This window comes from Pelophylax lessonae, assembly GCF_965119305.1.
Source record: "Pelophylax lessonae genome assembly, chromosome: 3".
Taxonomy (NCBI): Eukaryota; Metazoa; Chordata; class Amphibia; order Anura; family Ranidae; genus Pelophylax; species Pelophylax lessonae.
Genome location: NC_138770.1, coordinates 273,312,168 through 273,324,743, shown reverse-complemented (window position 1 = coordinate 273,324,743; position 12,576 = coordinate 273,312,168). Strand labels below are relative to the sequence as shown.

Here is a 12,576-nt window from a genome sequence, read left to right as displayed (position 1 = left end):
TATTGTTTTTGTATAAGCTCTCATTGTTTATTTATAATTTGATGTACAGTTCTTACACTACAACAACTTCTGAACAAGCCGCATATTCAGCAAAACATGTTGAGAATGTAGCATCATTGTATGAAAAGGTTATCTCAACCAGTTTTTGACAAATAGGATCATGATATGGTTATGTGTTTTTAACTGTGATTTTAAAGGGATTTTGAATAAAATTTGTTGGTAATTTATACTTTATTTGTATAAGTAATCCTGTTGTTCTAGCACCTCTAAAGTCCCACATTACTTTAAGGTTTATTGGTAATGCATTGGGCTGTGGTGCATGAAATAACCAATCTCCAACCCAAATTACACAAAATACTTTAAACAGGTACAGCAAGAAACACTTCAAGCATAAATACCTTCAATCCTGGATACAACCAGAAGTTTTTATTGGCCTGTTATATATAAAAATAATATACTATATATACAACCCCAAACTGTATATGATCATGATCATGAATCATGAGTAAAAACATTTAAAACGTTTTATTTTTATTTTCCCTCTCCACATGCCCAGGATACCTGGTAAGTTATAATATGCATGTATAATTACATCACTGTTATATGGATTTTAATTTTGTATTCATGAAAACATTTACAGCTTGCATAGCTTCTGGGATGTGCCAGCTTACCTGGAAGTAGTGATCCTCTAAGGAAAGCAACTGCATTTGATACATCTTTATAAGCTTGGGAGGATTGGATATGTAGGGTAACAATAACAGAATCTGTAGAAAAGAAAGAGGATTTATAAGTAATTTTGGACCATTGCACTTAATTAATGCAAAATTCTTTAAAAATAATTACATACGGTACAGTTTATAGAAGCCCCAGCTAGAAATGATGCTCTGCTGGACCTGTTATTCTCAAGCAGTGCTCATTATATTGTTTATATTAACCACTTCCTTACCGGGCCATAGTAATATGACGCCGGCAGGAAGTCTCCCTCGATCCGGATGGGCGTCATATGACAACCGACCGGATCTGCTGCTATCCCGCCCCCCCCCCCCGGGGGCACGCAGTGCGGCGATCGGGGGATGCGGCGTGTCCGTCGGGACACAGCCCATCCCCGATCAGTGTAAAAAGCCATTAAAAAAATGGCTCTTTACCATGTGACCGGCTGTGTCCAAACACAGCCGGCCACATGCACTACCCTCGTGCACGCCGCCAGGGGCGCGCAGAGCGGCGATCAGGGATGGAGAGTGTCACTCTGACACAGTGCATCCCTGATTAGGGTAAAGAGCCAATGAAATAGGCTCTTTAACACGTGACCGGCTGTGTCCAATCACAGCCGGTCACAGAATGTCAACAGAGAACACAGTAACTAGCTGTCACCATGTTCTTCTCCTCACACACTGATCCTGTATGAGGAGGAGATTGCGGTAACAGCTAGTTACCGATCACAGTGCACCCCAAAACACACTGATTGCAACCCCCAATAAAGAGTACCTGTCACTAGCCCATCAAAGTAACTGTCACCAGCCCATAAAAGTACCTGCCACCAGCCCATCAAAGTACCTGTCACCAGCCCATCAGAGTACCCGAGTACCTGTCACCAGCCCATCAGGTACTCTGATGACAGGTACTCAGGTACTCTGATGGGCTGGTGACAGGTATTCCGGTACTCTGAAGACAGGTACTCAGGTACTCTGATGACAGGTACTCGGGTACTCTGATGGGCTGGTGATGGGTATTCGGGTACCCTGATGACAGGTACTCGGGTACTCTGATGGGCTGGTGACAGGTACTCGGGTACTCTGATGACAGGTACTCGGGACCTGCAGCCCATCAGAGTACCCGAGAACATTAGCGTACCCAAGCACCTGTCACCAGCCCATCAGAGTACCCGGTTACCTGTCATCAGATTACCCGAGTACCTGTCTCCAGCCCTTCAGAGTACCAATCTGCATCCCATCAGAATACCTGAGTACCTGTCTCCTGCCCATCAGGGTATCTGTGTACCTATCTGCAGCCCATTAGAGTACCCAAATACCTCTCTGCAGCCCATCATAGTACCCGATTACCTCTCTGTAGCCCATCAGAGTACCCGAGTACCTGTCTCCAGCCCAGAGTACCCAAGTACCTGTCTCCAGCCCAGAGTGCCCAAGTACCTATCTGCAGCCCATCTGATTACCCGAGTACCTGTCTCCAGCCCATCAGAAAACCCAAGTACCTCTCTAAATCTCATCAGAGTACCCGAGTATCTTTCTGAAGCCGATCAGTGTACCTGAGAACCTGTCTGCAGCCCATCAGAGTACCTGAGTGCCTATCTGCAGCCCATGCCTCCTAAATTATGTTTTGGGTGTTTGCTTTCCAAAATGGGGTCATTTTGTGGATGTTTCCATTGTCCTGGTGTTCCAGGGCCTTCAAAAGTGTGATTGGTTGTTATTAAATTATATGTGTAATTTATGCTCCTAGAACACCTGACGGTGCTCCTTGTATGTTGGGCCTCTGTATTTGGCTATGCTGTGACAAAGTCTCACATATGTGGTATCGCCATACTCAGGAGGAGTAGCGGAATGTATTTTGGGGTGTCCTTTTTGCTATATACATGCTATGTGTTAGAAATATCTTATAAATTGACAACTTTGTGTAAAAAAAAAATGTTTCATTTTCTTTCCACATTTTCCAAAAACTTCTGGAAAAAAATGGGTAATTCCATTGTCCTGGTGCTCCACAGCCTTCAAAAGTGTGATAGGTCGTTAGGAATTTATATGTGTAATTTATGCTCCTAGAACACCTGACGGTGCTCCTTGCATGTTGGGCCTCTGTATGTGGCCAGGCTGTGTAAAAGTCTCACACATGTGGTATTTCCATACTCAGGAGGAGTAGCAGAATGTATTTTGGGGTCTAATTGCAAGTATACATATACTATGTGTGAGAAATAACTTGTTATTATGACAATTTTGTGTAAAAAAAAAGATTGTTTCTTAATTTTCTTAAGAATTTTGGGAAAAAATTGCAACTTCAAAAAACTCACCCTGCCTCTTACTAAATACCCTGGGATGTCTACTTTCCAAAAATGGGTCATTTGGGGGGGGGGGGGGAGTAATTTGTACTGTTCTGACAATTCAGGGCCTCAAGAAATGATATAGGCTGTCGGTACATCAGGTGTGATTAGGTGTGATCAATTTTCAATGATTGGCACCATAGCTTGTAGACTCTATAACTTTTACACAGACTAAATAATATCCACTCATTTGGGTTATTTTTTTACCAAAGATATGTAGTAGTATAAATTTTGGCCCAAATGTATGAAAAAAAAATACTTATTTGCAAAATTTTATAATAAAAACTAAAACAAAATGTTTTTTTTTTAATTTCGCTCTTTTTTCACTTATATCGCAAAAAAATAAAAAACCCAGTGGTGATTAAATACTACCAAAAGAAAGTAATTATCATTCAAAGTGTGGGAGCGCTGAAAGCTGAAAATTGGTCTGGGCAGGAAGGGGGTGTAACTGCTCTGTATGGAAGTGGTTAAAGAACATCTGGATAGAAGTGACCATACCATTTCATTTAATGTTAGCTATAAGCAACAAGCACACATTGGAAAGATACAAACACAACATTTTAAGAGTGCAAACTTTCCAAGGCTGATAACTGCTTACCAAGATTTAGACTGGAAGGAAATATTGTTAGAAGAACACAGAACTGAATTGGGAATACTTAATATCAACTGTATGTAAACACACTGCAAAATATATTCTCATGGGTAATACGTTTAGAAAGCTAAACATAAAACCTATGTGACTCACATCCAATGTTAAAAACGTATGAATAGGATGAGCATTTAAAAAATTTAAAAATGAAGGAAAACTATCATTATTTGAACACCTTTCCAATCACTCACAGTAAATATACTGCAAAAGGGCAGCAGTACAGGCCATGTACATGTCAATCTAGCATTGATTTGACACGGCACAAGTTTGGCAGCAGATTTTTAGCCAATGATTTTGACTGAAATATGCCGATTGGATTTGTCCAATCGCACACAGAGTTCTGAACTCTGTGAGCATAGGAACAGAAATCTGTCTGTTTCTTCTCCCTGAAAAGCAGGGGGGAAAAAAGCCAGATCAGAAAGTAAAACACAGTAAGAACACATTACACACATTACACATTGTTATGCACACCGTTAACCCCTGGATTGCCCCTTAGTTGTTAACCACTTTCCAGCCAGTGTCACTAGTACAGTGTCAATTGGATTTTGCTGAGCCTCAGACACCCTGCTACTATTATAGCCTCTCTGACCCCTGGAGGGTTTGATGTGCACATATCATCTTATATCTTGTAAGTTGCTCAATTGTTTTAATAAAGCCACAGTCCTTTTAATACTGCACTTAGAGTGGCGCTCCTGTTGTTTGTTTTCAATATTTTACAATACATGGCCCCACCTATGTGCCCCTCAATACAGCAGAGTCGGTCTGCACCTTTAGCAGAGAAACAGCCCTATGTAACCGTCACTTTATACAATTGCTCACCTGACAATGTAACCATCTTCTGCTACCACTGTAGGCCTTCCAACATTAAAATCTTATACTGCTCCAATTCCATAGCAAAAGCAATGTTAATTTGGCACAAATATTTCATCAGCTCTTTCCCAGTTGTAAAAAAAATATTTCTGGCAGGAACCATTCTATTATTTGCATGACTTTTTTTGTTTTGGCTTTCAGTATTTTAGCACTAATTACACCCAAAACCTAATTTTTTATTCTATTTTCCCAGTTGCAAAAATGTCATTTTTTTTAGCAGGTCTATCCTGTTCTCTGCAAAAAATTGTGTATTCAGTTATGTGTTGACACTAATTACATCTAGAACAAGATCTTTCAAATGCTACTCTTAAGGAACAGACATTTTTTTTTTTTTACCAATAAATATGCCTGTTCTCTCCCCTAAGGCTCCGTTCACATGTGTGCGTATGGATCGCGGGCAGAACCGCCGCGGTTCCGCCCATGATCCAGAGATTTATTGCAAATCGCGGGACGCCTAGCGTTGCCCGTTGATTTGCAATAGCCCCCCAAACGCCGAGCGATGTTGCCGCGATTTCAGCCTGCCGAATCGCGGCAACATCGCGCAAACAAAATCGCGGGACGCAATACACTCCAAAGAAGTACAAGAGCTTCTTTGGAGCGTATTGCGTCCCGCGATTTTGTTTGCGCGATGCTGCCGCGATTGGGCAGGCGGAAATCGCGGCAACATCGTTCGGCGTTTGGGGGGCTATTGCAAATCAACGGGCAACGCTAGGCGTCCCGCGATTTGCAATAATCTCCGGATCGCGGGCGGAACCGCGGCGGTTCTGCCCGCGATCCAAACGCTGACATGTGAATGCAGCCTTAAATAAAAGATTATTAAAAAGGCTTAAAAAAACTCTGCTGAAAATTTGTGTAATGTTTTGTTTTGATAAACAGAATCTGAAAAAAAAACAAAGTGGTTTTTTTTTGGTACATATTAAATCTGCCTGCTCTCGTCCTCTGGCATTTAATCCAAGCAGAAAAAAAAAAAGAATTACTTACTGTCTAGGACAGTGGTTCTCAACTCCGGGCTTCAGGACCTACTAACAGGCCAGGTTTGCAAGATAACTGAAATACATCACAGGTGATAAATTTTGCTGCTCATTGATTGCAGTATTCTAGTCTGCATCTCCCCAAGGTGTTACTTAAAATCTGGCCTGTTAGTGTGTCCTGAGGACCGGAGTTGAGAACCACTGGTCTAGGAGATCAGTTGAGCTTCTCTGGCTTGTGGCTCACTATAGCTTTTATTTTTGGTAAAAATGAACACATGTGACTTAATAAACGGATTTTTTTTCTAAATAAAATATGTCTTCCTCTAACATAGAACCCAACTACAAATCCTTGCATAATTTGCAGCGAGTCTATACAATATTTATGACAAAATGGTAAAGACTGGCGCACAGCGGGGGAAGAAATGTCAAAAAACTTCACAAGCTCCACTTATATGAACACGGGAACATACACTGATACAGTAAAACATCATCACAATGGTAACTGTACTCCAAGTCCATAAAGAGAGTCCATAAATTCTAAATCTCAAACCACCACACTCCATAGGCTGCTCTGATGGCAAGTAGAAGGAGCTTGTAGCGAACTGAAAGGAGAACACAGGCGCCACTCTAAGTGCAGTATATTGAGATTTATTAAGAGTAAACTGATAGAAAGGTACTCACAAGGATGTATGTAAAAAGAAGCATCATAAAAGCATCATGGTACATGCAGGCAATAGCTCCCGGTGTCCTAGTTCAGGTTGGCTCGAGCGGTCTCTGGGCGTTAGGCTGTGACCGATGGAAAACGACACTTCCTGATTGCGGGGACACACCACTACCGTCCTGACGTCACTTCCGGGAAGCGTAATTGCGTAATGGCTCCGGCGAAGCGTTATCAGAGCATGCGCTCCTTCTTCAGGCCGATAATGCGCCATTTTGGATTAGGGCTTAAATAGGAAAAGAGGCAGGACCAACTAGGTCCTAAAGTTTGCCACATCTGCCTAATCGGCTGAATGGCTGCAGCATACTAATATAATACAAGTTGTAAAATTTAAGGATAACTAAACATGTTACTAACAATGTACATTAAACAACTAATTCAAGCAGTGGTTAAGAAATGAAAGACTTACTAGTAGTCTAAGTTAGTCTTTAATTTCTTAACTAGGGATGATCGAACGGTTCGGGTCGACCATCGGTTCGACCCGAACATTGGCTGTTCGAGGTTCGGCTGAATTTAGAACTTTTTGCCCAAAAAGTTCAGAATTCGGCAACCAGAACCGACCAAAATGCAATGGGACAGGAAATGGGCTTTAAAAGCCCATGATTGGACCAGAACCATTAGCAAAAGCCAATTGAGGGGGCAGGAGAATGCTAGGAATGTGATTGGAGTGACTAGGGGGTCCATAGGCCAATCATTAGTGAATACGCCCCCCAGTATATAAGATAGCCCCCGACAAATTCCTAGCATTATTATACAGGGACATGGAAGAGAGTGGAAGCAGTTCTGTGACTTCTGCTACAAAGTGTCATTTAGCATTTATTAGTGTGAGGAAAGGGATATCTAGTGTAGATAGGGTGCTCTTTTACACTTTAGTTAGATGCAAAAATTTAGTTTCTGTAGGGAAAGTGTTAAGTGCCAGGGTGACCGTAGTGTAGTGTAGGGTGAACTGAAACTGACTGCTATGGCAGGGTGACCAAACCCTTCCATATCAGGGTGACCGCTATAGAGAAAAGATCGTTTCTCTGAAGTCACATTCGCTGCAGTAATATGGGTTCGCCCCTGTCAGCTTGCTTTTTGGCTGCAGGCGTCTATAGGGATTTTTTGAGCACATGTTTGGAGTCAGGCATGACATCTGAACATGTGTATAGGGGGGTATATATACACACCCATGTATATACACCTGCACATATATAGGTGTGAAAGGAGCAGAAAACACTACTTGCGCTAATAAAATAATTAACACCAATATAGTTACGCTCCTATCACACCTATATATGTGTGTGTGTAAAATACATATAAGTGTGTGTATATATATATATATATATATATATATATATATATATATATATATATATATATATACAACTATACAGAAGTTCAGATGTTTTGCCTGCCTCCAAAGAACCCAAGAAAATGCCCAAATAACGCTAGCGTAAAAAAAAAAACGCCCAGGTGTGTTGTTGCAGGCATTTTTTTGGGTTCTTTGGAGGCAGGCAAAACATCTGAACTTGTGTACAGTGGTATATATTCACACATACTTATATGTATTTTACACTTAGACATATATAGGTGTTATAGGAGCGGAGCCATATTAGTGTAAATGATTTCATTAGCGCAAGCATATATTTCTGCTACTATCACACCTATATATGTCTAGGTGTATATATACATATAAGTATGTGTGTATATATACCCGTATACACAAGTTCAGATGTTTTGCCTGCCTCAAAAGACCCCAAAAAATGCCCAAAAAAACGCTTGCTACTAAACCGGCAAGGTGTGAAAAGAGAGAAGCCACTATCCTGTTCTATAAGTGACCTAATACAAACAAGCTTTTTTTTATGGTTCTGGACATGCTACAGAGCTGAAACTTCACAGGTACACTTTTTAGACCCACCAGATACTAAATCCAAAGAAATTATTATTTTTTTTTTAATTTTGTTTTTTTCAATAATTGGCTCTCTATCAAAAATTACAATTTTTAAGAACTTTGTTTTGTGTGATTAATAGTCCCTGGGGTATGACCCAGAACCCTAGGCACATTTTAGGGACATTTATTGGGTTTTAGGGCTTCAAAATGGTGTTTTTGATTACCGAAGTTCGGGTCCCATTGATTTCAATGGGGTTCTGAAATCCGGGCCGAACTTTCGGGAAGTTCGGATGTTCTGGCCGAACCAAACTTTTAAAAAGTTCGATCATCCCTATTCTTAACCACTGCTTAAATTAGTTGTTTAATGTACATTGTTAGTAACATGTTTAGTTATCCTTAAATTTTACAACTTGTATTATATTAGTATGCTGTAGCCGTTCAGCCGATTAGGCAGATGTGGCAAACTTTAGGACCTAGTTGGTTCTGCCTCTTTTCCTATTTAAGCCCTACTCTTAATAAATCTCAATATACTGCACTTAGAGTGGCGCCTGTGTTCTCCTTACAATATTTATGACTGCTGTCAATAAAACATGACTTCTTTCTACCCCTCTTACATTGCTGCCCCCAGTCCTAATCAAACTGCTTGCATATTCTACAGACACCAAGTCATACACATTATATTTGGCTGTTGTAATTAAAACATGGCACTGTCATTTATTTTGCTTGCCTTAAAACTGCCTCATACTGTATATTGATTATGATTTGTGGTTTTGAGGTTTCCTGGTGCACTTTGAAATGACATTTTTTTAAACTTTCTATATGATACAGTGCAGTATAGAAAGGAAATTCTTGAGCTATGCTTGTGTAAGGATGATAGCGTTAGCCTTTTTTTCTTTCAAAGTATATAATATATAGTACAATATATTATATACTATACACTATATAGAGCCTCTGAATTGCTGCATGTAGCAGAAGGGGGTCCTCCCACCTCCCACTGCCTTCCACTGCTTTCCCAGGCTCTCTTGTTCCACTGAGACAAAAACTGTCAGTTTTACCGGCTGACAATAGAGATGAAGGAGGAATGAAAGTTCCCTAATCATCTCTATGGTCTATGTAACTGGAAGCGACAAGCATTTTGCCACATCCAGTTTTGGTAGTTGTATACAAGCCTCTGGATTGCTGCATGTAGCAGAAGGGGGTCCTCCCACCTCCCACTGCCTTCCACGCTTTCCCAGGCTCTCCTATACCTTTGAGATTAAAACTGGCAGTTTTATCGGCTGACAATAGAGATGAAGGAGGAATGAAAGTTCCCTAATCATCTCTATGGTCTATGTAACTGGAAGCGACAAGCATTTTGTCACTTCTAGTTTTGGTAGTTGTATACAAGCCGTTATCGGCTTGTAACAGCATCTGATCAAACTGATTGTGGTTTGATCAGATTTTTTTGAGGGCAGAGGAGAGATCTGGGATCTAATAGACCCCAGATCTCTTCATAAGGACTTGCCAAAGCACATTTTCTATTACAAGGGATGTTGTTTATCCCCTGAGATAGCAATAATGTTGATAAAAATTAAAGATAAAGTGTAAAAAAAAATACATTTGAATACAATAAATATTTATAAGAAAAAGTATGTAAAGCACCCCCATGCTCATGCTCAAAGGTGGAGGCATATGTTGGTCCTACACGCATATGTAAACAGTGATCGCAACATGCATGTGCGGTATAGCCGCAAACGTCATAGTGAGAGCGCCAGACCTTCTGTGTGACTCTAAATTGGTTACCTGTAAAGGCTTTTACAGCATTGCCTATGGAGATTTTTAAATACCTTAGTTTATCACCATTCCATGGGCGTATGCAATTTTAAAGCAAAACATGTTAGACATCTATTTACTTGGCATTACATCATCTTTTATAGTTTACAAAAATATTGGGTATAATATTGTCTTTATGTGCACTCAAATTCATTAACGTGTATTATTTCTCAAAAATGTGAGTTTTAAAAACTGCTGCGCAAATATCATGTGATATAAAAAGTGCAGCTAAAAACATTTTTCCTGGGCCTTTGCTTTCAGAAATTCTATTATGTTTGGGGGTTTTAAGTAATTATCTAATAAAAAAAGTAAAATATTGCCGATTTTTATATCTATGAGAGAAGAGTCAGAATTGGCTTGGTTGGCTAAGCACTAGGTATAAGGCAACAGCCTGACTTTCTTACCTATAAGATTGCCCTGTTCTCATTATGTTTCCCATCAGCACATGTTCATTACAGCAGAGCCTTATTGACTCAGAGTGCTGACTATCCCTCTGAGTACTATTGTAGAGAGGATTACAGGTGGCAAATATGTTATACAAATTTAAACATAATTTATTTTTTGATAAATGCAAAGCTATCTTAATTAGTAGTTGTTTTAGGTATATTTAGGCCTAATGTACACTGGACGTTTGCAAACCTCCTTTGAATGCTGGAACTTGACAGCTACAGAACGACGTTTAAAAATGCCCGTTGTGTCGCGTTTGCATGCCGCATTTAGATGCGCTTAGACGCGTTTAGCGGCGTTTGCGTTCAGATCCATTTTTTGCAAAAAACATCTGGAGACCCTCCCAAATACCCACAATGCAAGAGAAATATACATTTTCAGCCATTTTCATTTGAGAGAAGAGTGCCAAGGGTCCCGAATTTTCACCGTCGGTAGAAAGGGACCCCCTCCCCGCCAGCGTGCCAAGTTCAGAGACCCTGAAACCCAAGGCCGGGGAGAAGCCATTAAAACCTGGCCACCTTGGCATGGAAAGCTGGTCAACCCGAACAAGGCAGCTGCAAACTCCAGTCACCCTGACATGGCAGAGTTGGGTCACCCAGGCATGGCAGAGTCAGTTCACCCTGACATAGCAGCTGAAAACTCCGGTCATCCTGACATGGCAGAGTTGGGTCACCCTGGCATGGCAGCATGCCAAGCTGGCCAGGGGGATTTGCCTGCAGGCCCCCAGCCCCCTTCCTCTGCTTTTCTTCTCCTATTTTAGGGTACCCAGCTTAAGGGTCCAGATGGGCACGGTTTAGGCTAGCTGGAAAACATCACATGTTTGGGTATATATATATATATATAAATATATATATATATACAAGTATATATATATATATATATATATATATATACACAGTGCCTTGCGAAAGTATTCGGCCCCCTTGAACTTTGCAACCTTTTGCCACATTTCAGGCTTCAAACATAAAGATATAAAACTGTAATTTTTTGTGAAGAATCAACAACAAGTGGGACACAATCATGAAGTGGAACGAAATTTATTGGATATTTCAAACTTTGTTAACAAATAAAAAACGGAAAAATTGGGCGTGCAAAATTATTCAGCCCCTTTACTTTCAGTGCAGAAAACTCTCTCCAGAAGTTCAGTGAGGATCTCTGAATGATCCAATGTTGACCTAAATGACTAATGATGATAAAAAGAATCCACCTGTGTGTAATCAAGACTCCGTATAAATGCCCCTGCACTATGATAGTCTCAGAGGTCAGTTTAAAGCGCAGAGAGCATCATGAAGAACAAGGAACACACCAGGCAGGTCCGAGATACAAAAATATTTCCCAAGCTTTAAACATCCCAAGGAGCACTGTGCAAGCGATAATATTGAAATGGAAGAAGTATCCGACCACTGCAAATCTACGAAGACCTGGCCGTCCCTCTAAACTTTCAGCTCATACAAGGAGAAGACTGATCAGAGATGCAGCCAAGAGGCCCATGATCACTGTGGACGAACTGCAGAGATCTACAGCTGAGGTGGGAGACTCTGTCCATAGGACAACAATCAGTCGTATACTGAACAAATCTGGCCTTTATGGAAGAGTGGCAAGAAGAAAGCCATTTCTTAAAGATATCCATAAAAAGTGTAATTTAAAGTTTGCCACAAGCCACCTGGGAGACGCACCAAACATGTGGAAGAAGGTGCTTTGGTCAGATGAAACCAAAATCGAACTTTTTGGCAACAATACAAAACGTTATGTTTGGCGTAAAAGCAACACAGCTTATCACCCTGAACACACCATCCCCACTGTCAAACATGGTGGTGGCAGCATCATGGTTTGGGCCTGCTTTTCTTCAGCAGAGACAGGGAAGATGGTTAAAATTGATGGGAAGATGGATGGAGCCAAATACAGGACCATTCTGGAAGAAAACCTGATGGAGTCTGCAAAAGACCTGAGACTGGGACGGACATTTGTCTTCCAACAAGACAATGATCCAAAACATAAAGCAAAATCAACAATGGAATGGTTCACAAATAAACATATCCAGGTGTTAGAATGGCCAAGTCAAAGTCCAGACCCGAATCCAATCGAGAATCTGTGGAAAGAACTGAAAACTGCTGTTCACAAACGCTCTCCATCCAACCTCACTGAGCTCGAGCTGTTTTGCAAGGAGGAATGGGCAAAAAGTTCAGTCTCTCG

General features: G+C 40.8%; 1 protein-coding gene across 1 annotated transcript in view; it reads right to left on the bottom strand.

The window, feature by feature from the left end:
- Window positions 1-12,576, bottom strand: part of NAALADL2 (N-acetylated alpha-linked acidic dipeptidase like 2) — a 1,571,070-nt gene that overhangs the window by 553,928 nt on the left and 1,004,566 nt on the right. The window contains exon 7 of the mRNA XM_082249039.1: window positions 672-764. Within this exon, the coding sequence (XP_082105165.1) occupies window positions 672-764 (93 nt within the window). The remainder of the gene's footprint in view (window positions 1-671; window positions 765-12,576) is intronic.